The sequence below is a fragment of the Leuresthes tenuis genome, unplaced genomic scaffold, assembly GCF_036924035.1.
Source record: "Leuresthes tenuis unplaced genomic scaffold, fLeuTen1.0.hap1 SCAF_3, whole genome shotgun sequence".
NCBI classification, from domain to species: domain Eukaryota; kingdom Metazoa; phylum Chordata; class Actinopteri; order Atheriniformes; family Atherinopsidae; genus Leuresthes; species Leuresthes tenuis.
The window spans coordinates 39079139-39105186 of NW_027325357.1; the positions used below are offsets into that span (position 1 = coordinate 39079139).

The following is a 26048-nucleotide window of genomic DNA, read 5'->3' on the forward strand; positions in this document are numbered from 1 at the left end:
CATATTTCATTGCATTATATAATATTTATTTACATTATTTTGTTACTGTATTTCAGTTTCACATGATTAAAACAGCTTGGCATGAAACGCTTTATCTTCAATAAACGAAGTTCACACACGTCCTGCCTACTCATCATTAAAGCTATGTCGCCACTTCAGACAAGTTAAAAAGTGTTTAGCTGTCTGGTGATGTGTGCTCAGGTGCCAGGACAATTACAGTGCCATGTAGTGCGAGGTCACAGAGAACATTTTGAATGGCTGCAAACGTTCAAGATTTTGGTCATTTTTGGAGATTTGCAAAAACCTACCACACATTTTTACTTAAGACAAACTATTGTAAGGCCAGCTGAGACGTCATGTGTGAGGCAGGGATGATAATTAAAAGATTTTAACTTTTGTTTCAATTTCTGATGAATAACAACACAGATGAACACTATGCTGTTGTGTTGTTGCTTAATTGCCTGTAGTCATTATACAGAATGCTAAACAAAACTGTGGAGTATATAAGTATGTTTCATCAGTTTTATTATAGGAATCAACCACAGCTTTGATCATCACCATTGGCCTTCAAGAACTCAACATGACATTCACTGTTTCTAACTCTGTGAGAATTCATTAGGAGTGCATAGTTACTCATTGTCAAAACAGGGTTGCGAGGGTCAAAGTGTTTTTAAAGCCTTGGAATTAGCAGCACCTTGAATTTACAAATGATTGCAACCATGCCATAATACTGACAGCTATTTGATTTGAAATTATGGTGAGAGAGCGTTTTAATGTGTTGCCCAAACCTTTGCATGGAGACCCTTTACTTTTTCCTCTTTTTACTAAATAAAAATAAGACACTAGTCTTGCATGCATCTTTTAAAAGAATGTTTAATGAATAACGTCCCTGTCTGAAAAGTCTGCATATTATCACTGCATAAATGTCAAGGCCAGAGAGGCCATTATATATCAAAACTCACAAGGAGAAGAGGCGAGACAAAGAGAACGGTGTACTAAAAAGGAATGTTATCTTCACTCTGATCGTTATCTTCACACTGCTCAAATAAGTCGATGATTGCATACTCATGATATATCCCAGATCTCGGCACATGAAATATAGTAGAAGATTGTATGTGTGTGTGTGATATTATACCAAATAAAAGGTGGAGGCAACCACTCGCTGGAGAACTCATGTGAATCTGCAGAGAGAAGGTTTGTGTGTTGTTCTCCCCTTGCAAGAAAAAATACTTAGGAGTGAATTTTGTGAGTGAATTTTCTGACAGTCCCATTTGAAGATCAGTTTGTCTTCTTATCACTTAAATATTAAAAGAGTCCCAAAACTTTTGTAAGTAGCACTGAGGCCCAATCATAATTGCTTCCCTTGGCTCACTTGGCCCTACATCTCCATTGTGCATGGATAAGGTGGGGGAGCCTTTCGAATAGCTGGAGAAGCATCTTGATTCTAAATAAGAGGGGCCCCTTATCCATGCAAAACAAAAGGGGTGAGGCCAAGTGTTATTGGGCCTCAGCCTCAGCAGTGTATTAGTTTAAGTGTCTTTGGTGAGACACTTTACATGCATTTTGCCAAATGGCACCCAATACTTAAACATCTCAGGGATATTTATTTGGTTGGAACATGACAAAGTCACTGAAGATCTGTTACAGTTACATATTTCTACCTTAAAGCATAAGCAGTGGATTAAACCAGAACAATAAACCAGAGCAAGCTTACTGCACTGATTTAAATGCTTTCTTGTTAAAATCTGAGCTCCCAAAATGTTTGAGTTTGAATGTTATATTAGCAGACTGTAACAATTCCTGTGGTACAACGTAAAGTTAATGAAATTAAAAGTTAAACCTAAAATGACTGAGACAGAAAGATGGAAATAAAATAATGGAAATGATGGACCTATCAGAAATCCTCAGGTCTGAAAGCCAACCCCAAAAGTTCAGGGTAATCTCCAAAGTACACCCTCCCCACTAACGACCTTTGTGGGGGGCTGACATTTATTCTTTTAGCCCCTAGTTACTGCCGTCTATACGGAGGACAAGAATGTAGAAATCCTCCTGAGACACCTGGGTTCCTAGACAAGGTTACTGTGGTGGAAACTGTGTAGTTGTTCTTTAATCGAAATGGTTAACTAATTCCAGAAGATGGCAGCACTGTAGCAGGACTGACGCTGCCTTCCCATCTGAAAGAAGAAGGTGTTGAACACCACGAAGAAGAAGCCGTTGGAGGGCGTAGGAGGATTTCAACATGGCTGTCAGGTGGGTAGACTATTTTATTTGAATGTGAAATATTTGAATACAAGTATTTTAACGTTTTGATGTCTAGTCTTGTATTACACTTAAAAAGAAAGGTTGGTATGAATTTGCATCCAGCAAGCCAGCCGCTGGATTTTTGTCCGATCTTTGCTTTTCTCTACAACCATGCTGGAACGTGACGCTAGCTTGACTAGGTTAGCCAGCAAGTTATTAAGTGTGGTTAACAGACGTAGCCGGCGAAGTGCGGTGAGACAGTTAGAGCATTTTAGACTTCTGTACTTTCGTTGCTTCAATTAGGAGGGCTTGCTCAACGGCAAAAAATGTCTCTGAAAGACGTGAGGCTCGTCAAATGCCCAGTCACGTTGGCTGATAATTAGGATTAGCTTGCTAGCTTCCATCGCCTGTTGAAGGAGGGGTTCTGGTAATAACGTTAGGTCGGAATCGGGTTGTATTTTTCTGAGAAAACCCCCAGTCTGGTTTGATGTGTTGCCTCCTTTCTAATAGACCTTGGCTATTTTTTTTTAGGGGGGGTAACGAGCTTAATATCTGACCGATTTGGCAGCTGGCATCAGGTCAGATTTTTCGTCTTCATTGTTAATTTGTTAAGGTGAATACGGTAGCAGACATTTTTATTTGAGTAAAAGTTCAGCTATACTGTCAGATAATACCGTTAGTGCGAATAATAGTGCGAAGTACTTGCATAAATATCACGTAAAAATTATAATTGTTCAGAGTCAAAAGTTTTGACAGGATTTAAGTCCAAATTTGAGACATTGGTGTCTGATATTTAAACTACTAACAATTTGTAGTTCTGTCATTGTACATTAGAACGCATCCTTTCCTATGTGATGTAGCAAAGTTGCTTGTTTGAACTGAAAACACTTGATATATCGCTCATATCAGTAATAAGATTATGATCTACCCTCTAATATTGAAAAGGTCTTCCTCATACCACCAAAAGAGCAGTCAGGGTGTGGACAAAGAACACTTTAGGGTTTGATGGAGAGTTGGCAATACATCCTTTTGGCCCATGGGCTTTCTTCCTTTACATGCCAACAGAGACCACCAGATTGGTATCTTGAGAGTTGGGAGGCTGAATACTTCAGGCTGACAGACTCTTTGTGATTTTGTATATGACAATATACAAATTGAAGTGCAATTTTATACTTTTTGTCAGTTTTCTCACAACATTTTGATTGCCTTTATGCAGTGATTATGTAAAACATAGCAGCAGGTGGTTGAACGCACTTTAAAGTATTTTTGTCCTCTGTGAATAGACCTATTTAACCATCAGTGATGTAAAGTGAGGCTTCAGTTGTTATCAACTCTAGAAAAACGTGATCTTTAGCTTCAGCTATGGACTCATTCTCTGCACCATCACTGCAGTTTGTCAAAACAGAAGCTGAACCACCACACAAAATGATTAAGTCCTTAAGATATGTTGTTTTATCATAAAACTTCACCTCAAGCTTGCTATGGGAATTTATACAATTTTATTGATATTAATACTTCTTATCTGATTCTTTATCAATTCCTGATCTATTTTTAAACAAGGAAACAAGTATACTGCACAGAGTTTCGGCACTGACAAAAACTGCTCACTCAGTCACTCCATCTATTTTCATTTCGATTCTCCTGGAATCGTTCAAATTTTTTCATTTCGATTCCTAGTTTCGAACACCCAGTGCGCCGACCAGAAGAAGAAGCCAGCGAAGAAGAGTCCACAGGAAGTGTGTGCGCAGCCATGGATAGTGCGTGGCGGTGATCTAAAGTGTGGCTTTACTTCAATTTGAAAAAAAAAAAAATTACTTGTTGGCTCAGTGCAACAAATTTATATCGTCCAAAGTAGGGTGCATGACTAACATGATGAAACATCTCCGGGTTCAACATGGAATAGAACTAACGGAGTGCCCCGTCTTTGACGTGCTGCGCCAGCCTTCCTCCATTGCCGGAATCGGGACCAGAATCGTTCAAATTCAAACAATACCCAACCCTCATATTAATACAGCCAAATTCCCAATCAAAGCTGCTCTCATTCGTTTAAATTTTCTGTTTCTTAGTCACGTGGTCAACCAGCTCTGAAGTTGTTACTGAAAGTCAGCCCATTAAGATGACGTATCAACCTTTAGAACATTTCTAGTCTGCTTTTCAGATCTGATTAACTAGACATAGCTACTGCGTCATTTGAAAAACGAGGTCTAAAGACAATGTCTCCAAATTGATTTTGACTATATTTACATGTGCTGTGAGAGAAAGTTTGAAGCAACAGAATGTCTCTTAAACGTTCTATGACGCACGACAAGCACAACGCTGCCTTTAACGGAGATGCTGCTCTGGTTTATAAATTGTTGTGATGTTTGCCTCCCCTTTTTAAGCGACGTCATCACTTTTTTGTGTCATTTGCAAATCTCATGTTCAATGCAGACTTGAGAGTGTGTGTTTGCGTATGAGAGAGATTATTGATTTACAATTGGCACACATTTTCTTGCTGGCATCGATAGAGGATCTGATGAGCTCAGAGTCTAAAGATTCTGTAAAATTGGGAATTCTCAGTTCCCATCCCTGCACCATGCTAACAAACTTGCAGCATTGTGTTAAGTAGACTAGTGTTTAATCTGTAGAAAATGCTGAGATATTTGTTTAGAGAACAGACGCTTCAGGTGCAGCTCAAATACATCCAAACAGTTTTCTTTTGGATCATATAATGTGGGGGGGGAATGACCGTTGCTGCAGTTAATTCTTATGGGAACCCATGGATGAGGAAAGTTTAGGCAGTGCTGTTAGCTATTGAAGACCCACTCCAGCAGTTCTTAAGTCCTTAAAAATGAGTGTGTTCCTGAAAATGTGGGTATTTTTTGATTACCCCCCAAAAAGGCCTTAAAATATCTTTGCTGCATCTCTTTGAAGCTTGTTCTTCATTCAGTATGTAGGATTGATGAATATGCTGATGTGACCCCGCCCACGTCTATTATCTCTGATCACTTCCTCTGATTCTCCTCTGGGAAACTCACTCTGCTGCGCTCATGTTGTAAAGTACCAACTGCGGTAAAATCCTTCACACATGACACGATCATTTGCCTCCAGATCAGTGGAAAGTGGAGCACGTGTGAACTGGGCTAGTTAAAGCTGTTCAGAGACCAGTAGTATCTGTTCATCTGATGGCTCAGGTTGATGAAAGTTAGCTTGTAGCATGTTGTGTAAGGAATGTTTCAATGTTAATTATTGATCAATGAGGTGGTTTCTGTGCACTTTGTTCTCTTGTGCTTCTCTCTTTAAACACTATTGTTTCCGGTGTGAATCAGTCAGAGAAAAATTGTGAACATAAGAATACTAAAAAGGTCCACTAATATGCAAAAAAGATTATGTGCATGTTTGCGGTGGTTATACCGTTAAAGTAATCCATGATGCACATTAGAGGGAACGTAAACGGTTTTATAACTTCGATGATACCTGCCGGAGATTACAATAACGAGACTCGCTGGTTGTTGCCAGTCTGAGGCAGCGAATGATATAACTGACTGAATGGTGTCTTCCCAGATGTTTTCATGAATGAAAGTAACTCCTGAAGAGCAGCTCTCTCCATGTTCCTCATGTGGATGTTCACCAAAGTTGTATTTTTTTTGCCTTGTTTAGCTCAGTTTTTAGCTAGGACAACTACAAACTCCTGTTATGGAGTCACTAAACTTTGTGTGATTTATGTAAAACAAACCAAATAATTTTACTTCATAGCTGGCTTTGTAGGAAATATAAATGTTCTGAAATGATTGAACTAACTACAGTTAGTATTTAGCTTCAGTTCGTCTGACTTGTATGGCAGCTTAAACTCTGAGGCATGGATTTCGCTAATGGAAAAAACAGATCCTTCATCAGTCGGGTTCCAACCTTCGGCTGTGCAGGTTGGAGTAAGTCAGATTGAGATCCAGACTGTTTCCTGGTGATGTAATGTATTTCCTGAAGTTAGACTGCTCTGTGGCTAAATGAGTCGTCATCCTGAAAGCTGACTTTTTTTCAGGTCAGTCTTGATGTAATGAGAAAAGTGTCAGAAATGATAAAATCTGCCTGTGCATTTATTGCAGTTATTGACTGCCCCCCCCCGTCCTCGGTCCTCTGTTTGGATATCTGTCCTGAGAGCCTTCGTCTTCCTTGGTCAACTTACTAGTTTCCCTTTTACAACCTTCCCATTTTTTTATTTGTACTTGCTCTAAATTTTGGACGAAGCTGACTGAGATCAACCAATATTTGCTCAGCTCTCTTGTTTCCTGTCAGTCGGCTCTTAAGTCTACGAGTGCTCTTCTTTAACTGATGAATCATCTGCATATTTAGTCTTGTGAGTCTTTAGAAATGCAAATTACAAGCTGATTCTGTCATTTTTCTTTCCAAGGTTTGTACTTTTGCTGAATTTTAACCACTTGTATTGCAACCTGTACGACAACCATCTGACAGCTACACAGTTTAATTGATTCACTTCAAACCAGCTAACTGAAACACGTATGATTTGAAATTTCTGTTTAGCGGCTTTTCAAAACATCACTGCAGATTTATTTAGTTATTAATTGGAAACTGTTGTATGTTGAGTGAGAACTCAACTTATGCTGGGCTTAGACCAAACGATTTTCACAGTCCCAGACTTAAAACTGACAGTCTTTAGGAGTCTAACTGGAGTCTCGGCGCGCTCCCGTCATCTCGATCGTTAAGTTTAAGGTGGTAATCTCCAGTCTACGACAGTCTTTCCCTAGTCTTGAGCTTGTTATCATATCAAACGTGTTTAATATTTTCGCAGGTCGCAGTGACGTAACGCAATCAACAACCAATAGATTAGCACTGACAAAATCTGAAACAGGAAATAACAAACATCTCGGCGGACGTAGAAGAACGAGCGACAAGCAGGTGAAAATGGACTGTCCAAAAGGAGTCCCCATCCATATAGCCAAGGCCGTTCCCATATTCTGTGGCGTTTTCGCTTCTTTTTGTTGGGTTTTTCACTACAAACCACTGCACAGACAAGAGCAGCTGTAGCCAAAAGCTGCTTCTCCTCCATTTTTGTAAAACTTCTGCTGAGCATGATGGGGAAAAATATAAAAAAAATGTAGTTGTAGTCTTGAAAATAGTGACCCTACAATATTCAGTCTTTGTAAAATCTTTATTCTGAGGCTAGTCTGGGACTAAAAACTCTAAACACTAGTCTTTAGATGTGAGCTGATAGTCTTTCAGAGTCTTTTCAAAGTCTTATGGTAGCGGTGGGCGATATGGCAAAAATATCATATCACGATTTTTAAAAAATAAAATCACGATTTCGATTTTATCACAATCTTAAATTGAAAAGTGAAAAGCAGATAGTGTTGCAGAAGTATTTTGGGCTGGGCAGCTCATACCGCGGGTCAACTACTTGAAGCAGACGTTTGAAACGGTACCATATCTTTTGCAAGATAAAAGGTAACTGCTTCTGTTACCTCTTTCTATCACTTGCTTGACTTGTCATACGGAGTCAAATGTCAAATGCCTGTTTTAATGTTGTCTGTTTTGGTCTGACGCCATCTGCTGCCTCCTGCGGTGCCGGTGCCGCCGGGCCCCTCGCTGTTTGGCTCTCAGCATACTGTTTGGGATGCTTCCTCTTCAAGTGATTGAACAGGTTTGTCGTGTTGCCACCCTACGTGCGAACCGTTTCTGTGCAAACTTTACAAATTACGTTTGCTTGCGCTTGATCAGTTGCGGAAAATCCAAACCAATTCCATATAATGGAGGTGGAATTTTTTTTAGTGACCAACTCCTCCGTTTGGCTTTCAGCCATGGCTCTCCATGCGGCTACTGCTACACACACAAACAAGGGGGCGGGTAAGAAAGCGTGTTACCGCCCGTAATTCGCTGTGATTGGTCGGTCAGGTTGACGGCGTAATACGTCTGGTGCGTTGGTGCATCAGCATAGAACTGCAATTTATAGAATGTGCCCGAGACGATCCCATGATCTCTGCAGTTTGACAGATCGTTACGGATCGTCTTCACGTTGCAATCGTTCACGATTTAATATCGTCATGTCACCCAGCCCTACTTCTGGTGTGTGGGTAGCATTAGGTTGTCTAGGAAGAGGACTGAGACCGGGGCTGGATATCATCAGCATGTGCGTGCGTGTGTGTGTGTGTGTGTGTGTGTGTCAAACCGGTTAAACAACGCCATCGAGGTCTAAAGCGCCGCTCCATTTCACCAAGCTTGATGCCAATAGTGCGCGATGCAATATATGCCAAAAAATCATCAATTCATCATTTGACCTGCACAAAATCAATTAAAGAGCAGAAAGTTGCTCCGTGTTTGACTGCAAGAAGGTCGGACTGCAACCATCCTCCTCTCAGCATTCAGGTCAGCCTGTGGACGCCACAGAGCCTGAGTGGCATAATTCAAAATCTCCACCACTGGACTCGGCTTCATCTAAGAGCACTGAGGACGGAGCAGTGTGTGGGATTTTAACAGGAAAATTAATGTTCAGTGAAATCGGGCAGATTTGAAATATACCCACACCCAGGCTGTGGTATTTGGCTTGGTAATCATCATTTTTCCTTGGGTTGCTCCGCACGAGGCCCCCCCAAAATTATTTAGTTAATTTTAATTTATTGTGTGATTAATTGATTTATTGATTATCAGCCCAGAGACAACAGAAATGCAGTTTGTGTGATGTGGAGGACAATGTGAATCCTCGTGCTCACAGAGTTCAGCCACAACAGATTTTCTTCTTTTTTTTCCCTTCTTTTCAGCGATAGGCAGAAAATAGATTCACTCTCCAGCTGTGCGGGACATGTGTGGCTTAAAGCACCTGTTAAGTTGTTTCTCTCTATAAACTGTACATTTTCCTTCTTTAATTCCAGCCTGATGCGTCCTGTCATCAGTATTGACCTGTACTCTTCCTCTCCCTTCTGACTCTCTCCAGGTTTCCCCCGTATCGGCTGATCAGGGCTCAGCTGGGTGCTTTCCTTGGTCTGAAATGAGCCGTCCGCCTGCACCCAGCAGTCTTGTTTGCTCTGTGGGATGAGGTAGTAGGTTGTATAGTTTTAGGGTCACACCCGCACTGGGAGATAACTATTCAACCTACTGTCTTTCTCAAAGTGCCACACATGCTTCACTTCTTCTTTCTTTTAATTCTGGTTGCCTTTCTGCTCGCCAGCAGTATTTTAATTTACCCAGATGTTGCTTTCGTTAAAGTTTGTCTCGCAGCTGCTCGCACAGTGTGAGGTAGTAGATTGTATAGTTTTAGGGTTGTGATTTTCCCCTGTTTTGGAGATAACTATACAATCTATTGCCTTCCCTGAAGAGTAGAATATCTTACTGGTTAACTTCAGCAACACTGCATGTACTCATATCAGAATGCAGCAGCTTCTACTGTGTTTCCACATCTATAAAAATGTCTTTACTACGATATTTGAGTTGTTTGGTGTGATATGTGATGTGTTGCATTACTGAAATTTGCAGCAGTGCCTATATTAGCTTTAAGTTTGTCATTCCTTATATTTATTGGCATAATTTAGTGCTCTCTAATTGAATCAGTTGTTGAGGAATATCTTAGCAGCTCAACTCTGAAATGCGAATGTTAAAAAATGAAAAGTGCCTCGATGTGGAATGACTCTGGTCCAGTTCCTCCCCTTCTTCCTATCCCCGAGTTTTGCACGTTTAAAGTGCCATTTAAGAGTTTTGACCATCTAGTTGATTCCCAATCCCACAGTTAAAGGGTTAGATGTCCACTACTTCTTGAGAAAAGAAAATTGACACCTTATCCCTTCAAAAACTAAGTGATGGGGCCGAGAGGAGGAACCAGGATTAGACATTTAAGTTTTAATGTAACTTATGTGGAAGGCGGTCATTTTATTTTTGGTCATTTAATGTGTCAATTAAAAATAAACTTGCAGAAAAGTTTCTTGTAAATGTCCGAGTGCCTTTTATGCGTGTACAAAACACACACCTACACACAATCGGAACAGGACAGTTTTTAAGATGGCAGTTCCATTGTTGTACCAGTAGATGGTGAAACTGCTCTTTCACAAATCGAACCATCTTGACCACTAATTCACTGGATACAAATGATAAGGAAGTCTTATATCATCCATCCATTTTCTATACCGACAGTCCGTTAATCGGGTAGCGGGTGGGCTGGAGCCTATCCCAGCAGTCGTCTTATATCATATAAGACAAATATTCTGCAGCTGCTAAATAATTGATTATTTTAAGTACATTTCAGCTTAAATGGTCAAATTGAAAAGTCATGATCTATTTATTTATTTTAAACTGCATTTCCAAATTAAGTAGTTTGTCATAAATAAAAATGGATTACATGAAATGATGATACACCTTCGGGAAAGAAGAGGTTCCAAATTGAGCGCCACTGGCTGAAACCTCTTGTTGCTACAAGTAAAAGAAAGAAAACATTTCATTAAGGAAAGTTATCTTTCACTTCTGAAAAAAGTCATCCAACAAATTCAACCCAAGAGCTGACTGGTCAGTGCAAAAACAAGTTTACAAGCTAAAGTTGTTGAATGTGATCTGAGGGAAGTTGTATGTACAGGCCACAGTCACCTGGTCACACACAGCACATCTTAGTTTATAGTGTTCACATTGACGCACCGATAGGTGATCAGAGGCAATGGAGGGGCTCAGTGTCTTGCCTCAACATGTGGTTCAGGGAATCAATCTGTCGAAGACTTCTGCCCTTCCTCCTGAGCTACAGCCAACCCACGCTACATTTCCAAGTTGAAGTTGAAGTGTACCGGCAAAACCACCCAGAAATAGATCAAAAAGATGAGATGGGATGTTGTTGAAAGGCTCAAAGTTGAGTTGCACTTTGGGTCACATTCATGAAGTTTCTCATTTGTTTTAGTTGGCATTGAAGTTGATTACTTGGCGAGCAATTAATTAAAATATTAATAGACAATCTGTGATGCAGCAGCGAAAAAGTAGTCTTGAAATATTAACTTATCGGATACAATTAAATAAATATTTATGTCAATATTAATTTTCTTGAGTTAGCTCTTCCCTGAGCAGGATGATGTGTGTTTATAGTGAGACACGGGGAGACAGTTGAAATATCTCAGTATTGTTTTGTTGGAAATGGAAAATATTTTCAACAAGCAGCAGGTATCATTCAGAGGATTTATGACTGATGAGATCATACCAGACACACTTTTCTCTCTGGTGGATCGAAGAAAAAATCATGTTCTTCAACAGCATTCAACATTCAAATAAAATTCAACTTATTCTGTCAAAATAAATGTATGTAGATATTTATATCAGTTGAGTTTAAGTTACTTTGATAAGATTTAGTATTCTGCACATAAAGACCTGAGGAATCTGTTGAGCAGAAGGACCGACTTTCTTTGATTGCTAAAAGGTTTGATTTTGAGTTGACTTGTTAATAAAGAGATATTTGTTTAAGACTATTAAGGATTTACAACTGATTTGTAACAGGGTATTGTCTGTTGTGGCTAAAATTAGCATATAAATAGAAAAGAGTTTTTTTTAAACTCTTGTTTAAAAAAAAAAAAAGCAAATATTGAAACTAAATGGCTCCATGTTTCAGTTGTGCTGTGTCAGTTCATTGATTGAATGTGGGAGGAGGCCATTGATGGATTATGACAGACTTTCAGGGCTTAGGGGTCACATTGTGAGGAGGTACAAAGATGCACAAAACAAATAAACAAAAAAGAATATGGCCTTAACAGTTACACGACTAATGATGCAAAACTAATGAGCAATTAAACCCCCCCCACACACACACACACAAAGAAACACAACTAAAAGAGGTCATGATCGTCCACAAAAAGACAACAAACACAAGACACAGAGCCCAAGCGGTAACAAACACAAAAATGAGGATGCAAAACCACAAAAATGAACACAAGGTGAACAAAACCACATCAGACAACTTTCAAAAGGTGACAACCAAAAAAAATAATCTTTGTCTGAGAGGTTTACAGCAGGACAAGACTACGCTGAATAAGTGGGAGGGGCCGCTACTCTTCGACGTGAAATAAAAAGTACCGGTGGTTGGTGGTGTGTCAGCTCCTCTGTGCCTGTATCTCTCTGAGCGCGTGTCACGCTTCCATGCTGAGCTTGTCTACCTGCGGGCTGGGTGTGCGCGCGGCTCAGCAGACTCAAATACTCATCAGAACACGCCCAGACAGAAAAGGTAGAAACAGACGCAGAGTGAAACACTCACATTCAGCTAGAACACTGGGCCGAGCTGCGTTACCTGTAAACAACAGCCCTGATGCTCCCCCGCAGGCTCCCACCGCCGAACTCCCACCAAATGCATCCAGGACGAGCCTGTTTCCAAAAACTTTGGAGTTACTCTATGTCCGCGTCCACCACTCGAAACACCTGGGAATCCTGCGGGAGTCGGTAGGAGAGATAAAGCTGGAATTTGCAGCAGCAGAGGATTAATCCACCGGCTGGCTGAGCACCATGAGCAGGAAGACCCGCCGCTGGATTTTTCAGTTTTTCCTCTGCTTTGGAATAGTTTATTTGAAAATTGGGTAAGTTGAGGATGATCTTTTTCTAATTATTATTATTATTATTATTAATTATTATTATTATTATTATTATTATTATTATTATTATTATTTATAGTTTTGCCATAGTTTTGCTTGTATTTATATCCTACAGTAAGCATAATCTAGAGTGTCTGCGCAGAAACACCTGCAGAACCCCTGCAGGAAAATACCACATTGTAACCTGTCACCTTCAACGCAGGGGCCTGTCGTCCGTGGTTGCGCTGGGAGCGAGCATCATCTGTAATAAAATCCCCGGACTGGCCCCCCGGCAGAGGACGATCTGTCAGAGCAGACCCGACGCGATCATTGTGATTGGAGAGGGAGTTCAGATGGGGATCAATGAGTGTCAGTTTCAGTTCAGACATGGACGCTGGAACTGCTCGGCTCTCGGAGAGAGGACCGTGTTCGGGAAAGAGCTCAAAGTGGGTACGTAGGTGTACAAGCTGTGCACGCGGGAAACACACATGTCTACTTCTTCTGCTCTGATGTCATATTAAGTCGTTTTTATTCTTATTCTGTTGGGTTCTGTAAGGAATACAGACTGGGTTTAAGTCTGTAACGGTTCAGTGAACCGAAAGAAGACAAACACACCAAAATGAATAATTAGACCGGTGTTATGAAGTCAGAATACTGCTAAAATACCACAAAAGCTAATGAAAGGGTGTCATGTTTGAGCCATTCCAACAAATTGCCATAAAAGACATGATTGAAACATGCCTCAGCCTTCACTATTAGGCTACAGCACTAACAAGATAAATATTTTTTAAATCAATAAAATGCTTACTCTTATTGCAGGCACATGTTTTTCCTCTGTTGACTTGTGTACCATGTTCAGTGTGTTTGCAGTCCTCTGACAGAAATAAGGAAAACGAGATGGACAGTGATTGTTGAAAATTGCTATAAATGTTCTAAAATAGTCCAGAGCAGGCATTCTTCTGAGGTACTCAACCTCTAACCCTTTGACAGATGTCTACATGTCTGAAGCCAAGGCTCGGTGCATCTGCTAATAAACCTCAGATTTGATCGTGTGTGTGGAATAAGACTGGAGGCCATGCTTACCCCAGAGACAGCACTGCGGAATATTATTTCTTAACAAGCCGGTTGTTAACTGTCGCCTGTCTTGTTCACTCTGTCATGTCATAGACACAGATGTAGAGCATAGGTGTGTGTTTTTTCACTTAGGGAGTCATTAAGGATTAAAGCTGATGTCTAACTCGAGCCTTGATTGCTGCATTGTATCTTGACGACCAAAAGTACTGCCTTATTTCAAGTGATGCACACAAACAGCTACAAGGCACACAAGCCGACATGCCTTTTATCCACTCTAAGCTGAACCACCTCCATGTATGTTCATAAAATTCCGCCTCCCCTCCCCAAAATCTTCAAGTTCAGACAAGCACTTTCTTCTAGGTTTACAAATTTACCTCCAGGTTCTGCAGCTTTGGCAAGAGACACTTTTTGTAGAATGATTTTAGCCTGGTGATTCAGGGCAGAGCTGCACTTACTTTTTCTACCTATATGTTAGCAATATAGCTGATTACTAATTTTTCTGTATTGCTCAGTTAAAATTTTACCCAAAATTAGATGTGCTGATGGCTGAGTACCAGACTGAGTGCTGCTCAGGTTCAGCTGCCCTGCATCCAATGTCTAAATCCATTGTTTTCTTTCAGTGGACTGGAACACTGATAACTGACAGAATATATATTTTAAATTGTTATTGGCAGTCGTGCAGCAGTGTGCAGTATTTTGGCATTTGGATTCAAATCGTCCCAACCGAGCAGCTTGGCCTCTTGAGGTATATCTGTGTGATTACTGCCTTTGTCTTTGCCAGCTATGGAGGGAAATGATTTGATCCAACATATTTCTTGATTATAATTGTAAAGCTAGGATACTGCTGTGTTTGATCTCTTGTCTACCTTGAGATTGTCCTACTGATAGGGCTGGGTATCAATCAAAATGTTTCGATACCGGTACCAATACCAATACCTTCACTTCAATACCGGTTCCTGAACGATACTTTTTTCGATACCCATTTTATAATATCAAATCTAACAAAAAGTAAATGACATGACACATAACAGTACAAATCTTCAGTTTTATTTTTCAGCTCAGTATTTCAATTTCAATTTTCTAGAGGGAACCTCCCAAAGGGATTAATAAAGTTGTCTATTTTTCCAATCCAAGCAGTTTTCTTACAGAAAAAATTAATAACAAATAATTTCCAGTGCAAAACAGTTGCAAACAGGTGACAGGTTGGTGTCTAACACTATCCCACATACTGAGGATACTTTTCACTGAGCAGTTTTTCTTCAGAAAAGTCAACATGTCTGCTTTCTGCATATTAAATTGCAGTAACATTGAGATTACTGCCGGATTTCGCTTAACGTTAATTTACCAGTTAAAATGCCACGGTACTCTTAGATGAAGCCGAGTCCAGTGGTGGATATTTTGAATTATGCCATTCAGGCTCTGTAGCGTCCACAGGCTGACTTCAATGCTGAGAGCAGGATGGTTGCTGTTGGCCCTTCTTGCAGTCAAACACGGAGCAAATAATTAATTAAATTCGTCGTGTTGCTGGCCTTAGCAACGCACTATTGGCATCAATCTTGGTGAAATAGAGACACGATTTTGACCTCGGTGGCAATGTTTAACCGGTTTGACGACACACACAGCTACAGTTCCCAACACAGATACATGGGAACCCCGTCTGTAGGCGTAACCACATTTTCCTGCATGCGGCAAAGTGTAACGTTAATACAGCCAATCGAGGGTAGCATGATCATTTCTTGATCACGTGATTAATCTCTGGATACCGAAACTTGGCACCGAAAGACGAGGCATGTTTTGAGACTCTGTACTACCGAAGCATTTCGGTCGGTGCCTTGAAAGAACCGAGGTTCAGTACCCAGCCCTACCTACTGAATTACAGAATCACAGAAATGCTCCACAGCAGTTGATGGAAGCAGAAGTCTGACCTAAAATGTCCGAAAAGTTGTTGTGGCAGCCTAATTGGTAAATACAACGACTTTATTGATCATTCCTGGATGTTTTCCACTTGTGCTCCAACAGGAGTTATCTCCACCTAATTAAAAAAAATTGCATTAAAGCTGAAGTGCTCAGATTTATGAGGTGGACCTCTATCCATGCAGGGAGGCTGTGCATGCCTCTCAGCTTCACCTCCACAGGGTGGAACCCAGCATGACGGCTGCTGGGGAAAGGGCCAAGACCGATGCTCAACTCTCAGTCTTTTGTCTTATACTTTATGGGTTGAAAAAAGCATTTTCCCCATTCATCAACAGTGACATGTTTGATTAAACAGGACAACCAACAAGCCCAATCGCCACTCTTAATAAATACCATAAAACCATTCTGCTTTCCTAAATATACTTCCCTTTCTTAGTGTTTTTCTTCTATTCCAAACTACTCCATTGCCCCTTTTACATGATTCAGAGCTTCCTCCTGAAGTTTATCTGGTTAAACAGAGCTTGATTAATGAATTGAACTTGGCTTGGGTCATAGATTTTATGATTTGGTTTGAAGCAGCAATGCCAAGTATGTAAGGAGGCTTGACAGTGCCTGAAAGAGTGAATCCTGTTGTCTGCAGTTGTGATTAAAAATAAATACCTTTTCTTACTATCACAGGCAGTAAGGAGGCTGCGTTCACCTATGCTATCATAGCTGCTGGGGTCGCCCATGCAGTCACTACAGCCTGCACCCAGGGAAGCCTGAGTGGCTGCGGCTGTGACAAAGAGAAGCAGGGTTTCTACAACCAAGAGGAGGGCTGGAAGTGGGGCGGCTGCTCAGCGGACGTCCACTATGGCCTGGGGTTCTCTAAGGTGTTTGTGGATGCAAGGGAGATCAAGCAGAATGCCAGGACGCTCATGAATTTACATAACAATGAAGTGGGACGCAAGGTACGTTTGTGCTGTACATCTCATTTACCTAACAGTAACTCATTTACATTGGACTCCCGGCACTGCGCACACACGAAAAGCATAGAGATCACGATACTGTAACTGACTGTAAGAGCTGTTCACATGAATCTAAGAATAAAGGTCTGATAATCTGCAAAACTGTCAGTCAAGAGATATCCAAAAATCTGTATAACTGCAATGATGAGGGTATGCTTTGGTATTACTTACATTGTGGTGTATATCAGCCATGTCACTATAAATCAGTACTTCTTTCAAAGAGTCTTTGTTCATGTGGCCAGACAGTGGATGTGTTTACATGCACAGTCATATTACAATTATTGACTTTATTCTAAATAAGACAATATTTGGCTTACATGAGTTTCATATTGGATACATTCATATTCCTGTTTGAGTGGACATGTCCACCTAATTAGACTAAGATCTGACTACTTCATAAAACTTAATTTGATAATTGCTGACTTTGAATATGACCTTATTTACGTTCATGTGATCACTTTTGAGATGCTTTAATAGGTGAAAGTGAATTTTTCATTTATAATAACATACAATCATGAATTAAATGTCGTGAGATGTATGTTGGACACTGCAGTCCTGATTATAGTTTATGCTGTTATTTTCCAGTATTGTCTAATAAGTACTGTCTAGTTTGGGGATCTAACTCGTCAATAAGTTAAGAACTGATAGTATATGATGAGATGCAAATCGGGATGACCAGCAGGCTGAAACAGGAAGCCAAATGACTGATCAATACAAACTACAGGGCTCTCCTCAAAATGGCCCCACAAGAAAGCAGTTCATTATAAAACAAATAAAGGTTCAGACTTAACCGTTGTCTCAGGTCTCAGGTCATGTCCATGTTGGATGATGTTTTCTTCCTCCCTGTTTTTCTGTATTTGTTTCCTATTTGAATCACTTACAGCATGATGCTGTCACCACTATGGCTCACTGTAGAAATGGCATTGGTCAGAAGATGAGCAGTGCATTCCAGACATGCCTTGGAGATCAGCCCAAATAGTTACCTTGTTCTCTCATTGGATCAGAGAGTCTTTTATTTTCTTTATTTGAGCACCATTTGGAAAATTCCACATGAGCTATCATATTTCTCTTTTCCCCACTGAAATCCATTTAGGCACCATACCACCAAGGCCTCATTTATGGAGTCCTGCTTAGATAGTCATCCTCCTGGCATGCTCTCCCATCTCTGCAGAGGATTTCTCTGGTTCTATAAAAGTGACCAGTCTCAAACCATTTTCAAGTACGTACCATGAAGAATTCCCGGAGAATGCTTGGAGTGTCTTTTTTTTCTGTTCTTGCTTTGCAGTGGCTAGATTTACTTATGTACTTCACAGCCTGAGAAGTGGGAGCAAACACACACATTCACCACTGTAATTTATTCAGAATTATTAATAAGAAGTTTGCTAGATAATCTTGGCCTGTCAGATTCAGTGCCTGCAAAATAAAAAGGATGAAAATTTTAGGGCTGTCGTGCTTGTGTGAAAATGGCTTTATTGATTTATTGACTTAACCGAGGCTAGTTTCACTGAGGCCACAGAGCGTTTGCATGGTAGCTCTAAAATGATTTTAGAACCTTGCCCTTATGTTTGTCTCACTACAGTTTTATCACAACAGAGTTAATAACTTTGGGTTTTGCCTTGACATGCAGCAAGAACTGTGTAATCATATATGCATAGCTTTTTATTTGGCCAATCAAGTTGCAAAAGGCAATGTAATAGTGACAAAATGCACAGTTAAGATGGTAAATGTGTTTTATACTGCAAGCCTACTAATTGGTTGAAGTAAAAGTTAAATGTTATAAGCAGTCGTCTCCCCGCTGACTGTGGTTAAAATGTGATGTAACTAACTGGCTACATTCTGTTAATCTCGTTGGTAAAAGCTAGCTCATTGCAGGCACTGATAGACTGATGGCTCATCCAGTTATCTGCAGGATTACTGAAAGTGCCTGACAGTTTCCCCAATGGAATACCAGTTTCCTTATTGGGAAAAACTCACAAAACTCGCCAGGGACGCCAGTTGTGGGTGGAAATGGCGAAATTTGGCGTCGTAAAATGGCTCTGTAGCGCCCCCTAGAACATTGCAAAAATGCCTCCACATTGGGGTTATTTTGGCGTACCCTGACGAAACTCGGTACACGCATTCGTCATGCCCAGATGCACAAAAAAGCCTCCGGACGCCATGGTACCAGGTCCACAGGAAGTCGGCCATTTGAGTGGTTTCCACACCTTGCATATGATTGAACTCCTCCTACAGATTTCATGCTACAGGCTTCAAACTTGGCCAGGTTACTCTTCAGTCATGGGGGACTAACAGTTGCACAAATCTTAAAGGATGTGGCCAAGGTGAAGCGTTGCGCATTGCCCGGCGTTCAACGCCTACCGCAAAGTGAAGCTGCAAAGGCACCCATCGTATTATTAGCTATTCCTGTTATTATTATTGGGGGCCTAGCAGCAAAGCTGCAAAGGCACCCATCGTGTTATTAGTTTTTCCTATTATTATTATTGGGGGCCTAGCAGCAAAGCTGCAAAGGCACCCATCGTGTTATTAGTTTTTCCTATTATTATTATTGGGGGCCTAGCAGCAAAGCTGCAAAGGCACCCATTTTGTTAGTAGCTTTTCCTGTTATTGAAGGCCTAGCAGTGTAGCTGCGAAGGCACCCATTGTGTTAGTAGCTTTTCCTATTATTTTTGGGGGCCTAGCAGCAGCGGAGGACTCGTTTGTCCAAATTTCACAAATGAGGTACCGTTGGAATCTTTGGATCATGACGAGTCAATTTGACATCAATTTCCGCCGAACTAGATTTTCCAGCATTTTGGATTTTGTTGAAAACGGAAAAACATTTCAGCGGTCACAAATTTTGACCGATTCTCACGAAAATTGCCACCAACTATCTTTGGACCAATCCGCACAAAAGTTAGGAGATGGATTTTTCAACTTTGTTCACCCACTACAACCAATCAAACTTGGAAGTGACGATGCCAAACAGGAAGTGAGACCATATCTCGGCAACCGTTTTATGTTTAGATGTCAAACTTCTAACACAGACTTAGGAGAAATTCTTTGAGAGGCTCAAGAATTTTGGTGACCTTTGACCTTTAGGGTGCGCTATATGTAGCAAAAATGCATTCTTGCTCATATCTTTGGACCCGTTGGTCCAAATTTCACAAATGAGGTACCGTTGAAATCCCTGGATCAAGATGAGGTCAAGAGATGATGCCCTATGACATCATTTGCGCCATATTGGATTTTCCACCATTTTGAATTTGATCAAATCCAAATCCTTCAAAAAGCATTTCAGGTCACCCATATTGTCTGATTGCCACAGGACTTGACACATAGAATCGTAAGACCAAGTCTCATAAAAGTTTATCATGTGTCATTTTTTAATTTCGCTTCTGTTTGCCCGTAGCAGCCAATCAAACTCAGCGCCAACACATCAAACTGGAAGTGAGGCCATATCTCTGTGACGCATTGATGTATCGATGCCAAACTTGGTGTATTGACTCATGACGCCTTCCTGAGCAGCCATAGGCTTGCCTGCTATGCTGCTAGGCCACCCCCATCACTGCTTGCAGCTATATTGTTTACGATGATGTTTTGTTTGATAAACTTAAACATATCCTTCTGCTGTTTCTTTTTTTCAATTTTCATTATTATCGGAGTAATAATAGAGGATTTTGTGAGGCTGTTTTGTAAAACTGTGAAGCTTCACTAGATGAGGCTTCATGTTTGAGGTCTGGCATTTGTCACACTGTGATATGGAGCGTGAATCTCTTAATATGCACTTACTAAACTGATATCTCTGTAATTATTGTAGGGAAGCTTTCATGTTTAATAGGAGATGATGTCAGTCTGTATGTTTCAAGTGTCAACCTTACAGTTTCTTGAGAAGAATAAACAACAGTGTAGAAGGTGCCACAGAGGGTTTAAATGGGTTCTGTTAGACAAACAGTGGCAGCTTCGACGGGATTGCACTTCAGTGAGCTCCATGAATTAACTGTTTGTCAGGTCTCGAGGGCATGACCACACTAAGCTGTATGCATCCAAGGCTTTTGACAATTACCCCACGAGACTCCAGAAAGTCTGAGGCCACATCGGAGTGGAATAATTAAAAAGCAGGGTGAGGCTTCTCTAATGTCAGCAAGGGTTCCCACTCTGAGGAGGAAGCAGGGTAAGCTCATGTCATTCATCCCAAGGCACACAGAGAATGCCCCAGCAGAACTGCCAAATACATTGAAAGGTTCCTCTCCTTCACCGTGAAAAGGCCTTTCACTGCAGCCAGTCTGCTTGCTAAAATTGTCCCCATGTGGTAACAAGCCAAACTGTCTCTTTAGTCACCACAGGAAATTGTAAATTAATTCAGCGTCTGTCTGAACTGATCATAGGTCTGTGGTCTCGATGCCTGTTTTTCGATTCTTGTCCTAAATTTGTGAAAGGAACAACCCAAAGCAGTCTGTTCTGTAGAAACAGGGGCAAAACTTAAATTAACTTGTTCACCGATTGTAACACAGTTGGTAAACAGAATCAGCACTCTTTTCTAGTTTGGTTCCATTTGTCAAAAGTTGGCAGATTAAATCTTATAGTATGATATATTCTCTTATCTGAAGTCTTCAGGTCTATTTGATGCTGCTTGGTCTCATTAACACCTTTCTGTGCCTTTGTAAGCATCATTTGATGTGTGTCACCAATATCAAGGGCCCACTACATACCTTAATTTTACAGTCTAACTTAGCACCATTCACTCTGTTTACCTTCACACCTGTTTTTTGGCTCTAAACCAATTCTTAGCTTTATTTCATGATTTTTGTAAGTAGATGTCTTGGGCGCATATAAACATTATAAACTGTCAGAATCGAAACACAAAACAAACATGTTTGTTTTGTGTTTTTGGAATGTGTGTGAAAGTGTGTTTTTGAGGGATTTGCGAGTCTCATTCTGCTGTATTTACCTAGTATTAAGGCATATACTTCTTTACAACTGTAAGACAAAAAACAACAGTGTCTGTGGCACAGGCTTGTGGTTCAATCCCCAACAACTCCCCATGCTGAAGTGTCTCTGGTCAGGACTCTGAGCCCTGACTTGCTCCTTGTGACAGGTTAGTTCCACCCTGGATTTATGAAGAGGTCAATGAGACATTCTCTGTGACAGCATCTGCATTCGGGATCTTTCTCATTTTTAACTTCTCCCTTTAAATATCTCTTGATGTTTGTTCATTTCCACTATTACCAGCACATATGGCATAGATAATCACGGTAATACTATAGAAAAACACATGTGGATGTGTTTTTTCTTGAATTTTATTTTTAGAGATTTAGGTTCTTGGAGTTAAAGAGAATTCTTACCTTTTTTGAGTGTTCATCAAATCAAGTTTAAAGCTTTCAAATGTCTTTGTTGAATCACGTAGAATAAATTATATTTGTTCTTGGTTATACTGATCAAAGAATGTCAGAAAACCAATCTGGTCTGTATAGTTCATGGAAGGCCTATGATTATTTTCTCTTATTTAATACACAAATTCACTTATATCACAAATTAATACTTGCTGCTTTATATACAAGTAGCTATTTGTAGTGTTGTGCATCAACAAACGAGACTGGGATGAACCAAAATTTTGGTTCACTTATGGTTGTAATGCATTACTCATTAGGAATGGGTAAGCTTCCAAGTTACAGCAGAATGTAGTAACAACAGTGTTTGCTTAATGTCTGAGGGTGTTGACTGATATTCAAGAGAAGAATACAAAGCTTATTGTTGCATAGTTTTCCGTTCATAGGTTTGGAACAACTGATGGCCCACACTCACATGGAAACATTTGGAACTACTGTCTGTTACTGCTTGTTAGAAGAAAGAAACATTTTGTCAACACCCTTGAAAATGAAACCGAGGACTTTTTAATCATTCTTAGGCCTTATGTTTTTCAGAGTTGCAGATATCAGGTTGAAATGTATTCCACAAGTGTGCTTTGAAGCACATCCTGTCTTGTAAAAGAATGGTACATACATAAGCTACTAGCCATAGGGTGACATACTGTACCAGCTCTGAGATCTCTGGAATGCTTACATTCATCCGGAAAGCCAGAAAACTTTTGTCTCTACCTGTTGAAGTATTCCTGCAATATCTTAGACAGACTGTTTACGTGTATATTTTCTGCCCATTCATGGTGGAACAACAGCAACAAACAAATCTTTAAAATTGTGTGACAATAATGGGGAAAAAAACCAAACATTTATTTTTCTTCTTTCTACTTACACATTAGAATGGAGGCATTAACTTGCTGTATCTCTCTCTCCTTGCGCTCTATGTTGTAGGTCCTGGAGAAGGACATGCATCTGGAGTGCAAGTGTCATGGTGTTTCTGGATCCTGCACCACCAAGACATGCTGGACAACACTCCCCAAATTCCGGCAGTTAGGATACATCCTCAAAGACAAATACAACCAGGCCGTACATGTGGAGCCTGTGCGTGCCAGCCGCAACAAACGCCCCACTTTCCTGAAGATTAAGAAACCCCACTCCTACCAGAAACCCAAAGACACGGAGTTGGTCTACATTGAGAGGTCACCCAACTACTGTGAGGCCGACCCTCTGACCGGCAGCATGGGGACGCAGGGACGTCTGTGCAACAGAACGACTCAGCAGCCCAACAGCTGCGACCTGATGTGCTGCGGTCGGGGATACAACACACACCAGTACTCACGCGTTTGGCAGTGCAACTGCAAGTTTCTGTGGTGCTGCTATGTCAAGTGCAACACCTGCAGTGAGAGGACAGAAGTATATACTTGTAAATAGAAATATTTATTAATGCCTATTTGGATGCACAGCGAGACTGAACTTTGTGGGTGTGTGTGTGTGTGTGTGTGTGGGGGGGGGGGGGGGGGGGGTAATATATTTCAGAATAAGGGTTATCTGCAGCTGTGGGGTGACTGCTTTGCTGTTTTGGCATTACAAGGACCACACTTGACTGATTATGATGATGCCAGTGGACTCAACCTGTAGGCTCATATATGTATATATATATGTATGTGTGTGTGTGTATTATTTTAACTTTTCAAGTCAAGTGCCATTCCACACTGTAAACTTTGCTTCTCTGCAGTCTGTACCTGTCTGCAGAAACGTTTGCTCACCTCAAACCTTATTTTCTTCTATAAACTAATAATTTATTGACCGATTAAACTACTGATCGTCTTTGAAGATGTACTGCACTCAATCTGATCAAGGTTAAAGCTGATAAAGATGCATAGTTTTAACAAAAAATAAGTGCACTTAATAGCAAAAATATATATATTTTTTTTGTTTCCTATTTTTCTGCAAAAAAAAATTAAACACTGGAGCTGAAAAGTGAAAAGATCAGAATTTACCAGGACTGAAACAATATACCGAGGAACCTGCACCCTCTTTTGCATCAGAAGAACTACTGATTATTAACTTGGAATGACAATATTGTTTTCTACTTGTTTCTATCCCACCTCCCTTCCAGTTTGCTGCTAGTTGTCTGGAAAGTGTTTTGGAGTGAACAAGCAGCCATACTGACGCTTCAAGCTAACCACCGTAAGCAAACGCAAGCCTCCAGACATAAATTCCCCCCAATATTAGTTGAAATTATGTATTTTGTAAGAGATTATTTTTATATAGATATTTTCTTTTATTTATTTTCTCTTTCTGTGTACACTTTTTTCCTCTAAGCATTGCTAACTGTTGTAGTTACTAACTTAAGTGAAAGGAAACAACTCACTGAAACACTGTTATGAAAATGTGCCTTTTCCCTCGGCACTGGAATTGGATAAATTTGCTGTGCTGTTCAGTAATAAAACATTCTTACCTGTAGAGGGCCAAAGTCTTCACATTTCCTCCAGCCTTTTCCACAAAGGGTAGCCTCTAGGACTGGGTTCTGCTCCTTCTAAGAATCCCTCCATCATGTTTCTTTCTAAATGAATAAAACCTAATTCTGGGAATATATACGAGAGGGCTGCAGTGAGATCATCTGGAACCTGACGCAAATCTTGTGAAAAAAAAATTTTCGCAGCAGGTGTGAGTGGGCTGTCAGAACTATGGGCTGCACTGCTCCTGTACCGAGTTAGAAACCACAGTGTTGGAATCCATTTAAGATGAAGATCAAAGCAAGACTTTGCTTATGAACACAAAGCTACCAAGTCTGTCAGAAGGACTAAGAACACAAGTTAGGCTTTTTTTTTAATTTAAATCTGCAATTCAGTCATCTGACAAACTATTCTTTTAAGTTGTGCTGCAGTTATTACTTTTGTGTACAGGTGCAGTCTGACTCACCTCAAACCTTAACATTTTATTTTCTGTAGATTCATAATGTATTGATTGAGGAATACAACTGATCCTATCATCTGTGCAGCATTTACATTCACAATTGGAACTCCGGTTAGCCTGCTAAACACAAATTATTTGGATATAATTCAATTAGAGACATTATTAATGGTAACGTAAATGTGGTATTATTAGCTTACCTCAGGAGCAAAACCTGGAAGTTAGGTTTCACTTTGGCTTTCTATAACCAGTCACCCTTTAAAACCAACTATAGCTAGGTATCCCTTCATATGAACATTTTTTGGCATGTCATGTATCTTATTAGATGGTTGAAAGATGAAAGGAAATGAAAGTGATTTAGTAAATTGTGTTATGGTGAAGATGAAATATCTGGCCAAGTATTCAGTCCTAACTTCCTAACTGGTCCTTTGACTACTTTATGGTTTCCAGTCAGATTCAGACCCAAAAAGAACAAGAGGAATGGGAACATGTTCCAAACATGTGCACTTGACTGCATGATGGTGACCTTTGCAGAGGTGAAAACCATGGATTGGCTCTTCAATATTCAGCCCTAACAGTTATATCTAAAACAGTCTATAATGATTGTACATCAGGATCGTGACAGGTTGATTGTACAAAGACTTCATCACAGGAGGGTGAATTAAATGACTGTGATTGCATAAATCATGCAGGGTTTTTTTCAGTTTCTTGTTAAGTTCAGTCCTGAGTCAGTCCTCATTAAGGCGTGTTCCATGTAATTTAACTGATGCTATACCAGCTGCTGTAGTGCTCTTAAATCAGAGGTATTTGTTGACCTGTACCATGTAAAACCACAGTGTCTTTTCATTCTTTGTTTTGGTTAATAAATGCCTCAGTATTAATACGACTAGGCTGCTTTGTGTTTAATGCACATATTTCAAGCTTTTTATTATTATGTGGACAGACAGTGAAATGGGTGTGACTGAGTGCAGTGTAGAGGGTGTCGCAGCAGTCTTGATCCTCAGAAAGCAGTGGGAGTGTGGTGCTGCTAGCTGATGGATTACTCTGACATC

General features: G+C 40.3%; 1 protein-coding gene across 1 annotated transcript; it reads left to right on the forward strand.

Annotated features, from left to right (window-relative positions):
• The first annotated feature begins 12200 nt into the window (after positions 1-12200).
• Positions 12201-23589, forward strand: wnt7aa (wingless-type MMTV integration site family, member 7Aa). Its single transcript, XM_072382997.1, has 4 exons — positions 12201-12755; positions 12973-13199; positions 16416-16687; positions 23032-23589. The coding sequence occupies exons 1-4, from the start codon at positions 12685-12687 to the stop codon at positions 23509-23511; spliced, it is 1050 nt and encodes a 349-aa protein (XP_072239098.1). The 5' UTR covers positions 12201-12684; the 3' UTR covers positions 23512-23589.
• Positions 23590-26048: the final 2459 nt, after the last annotated feature.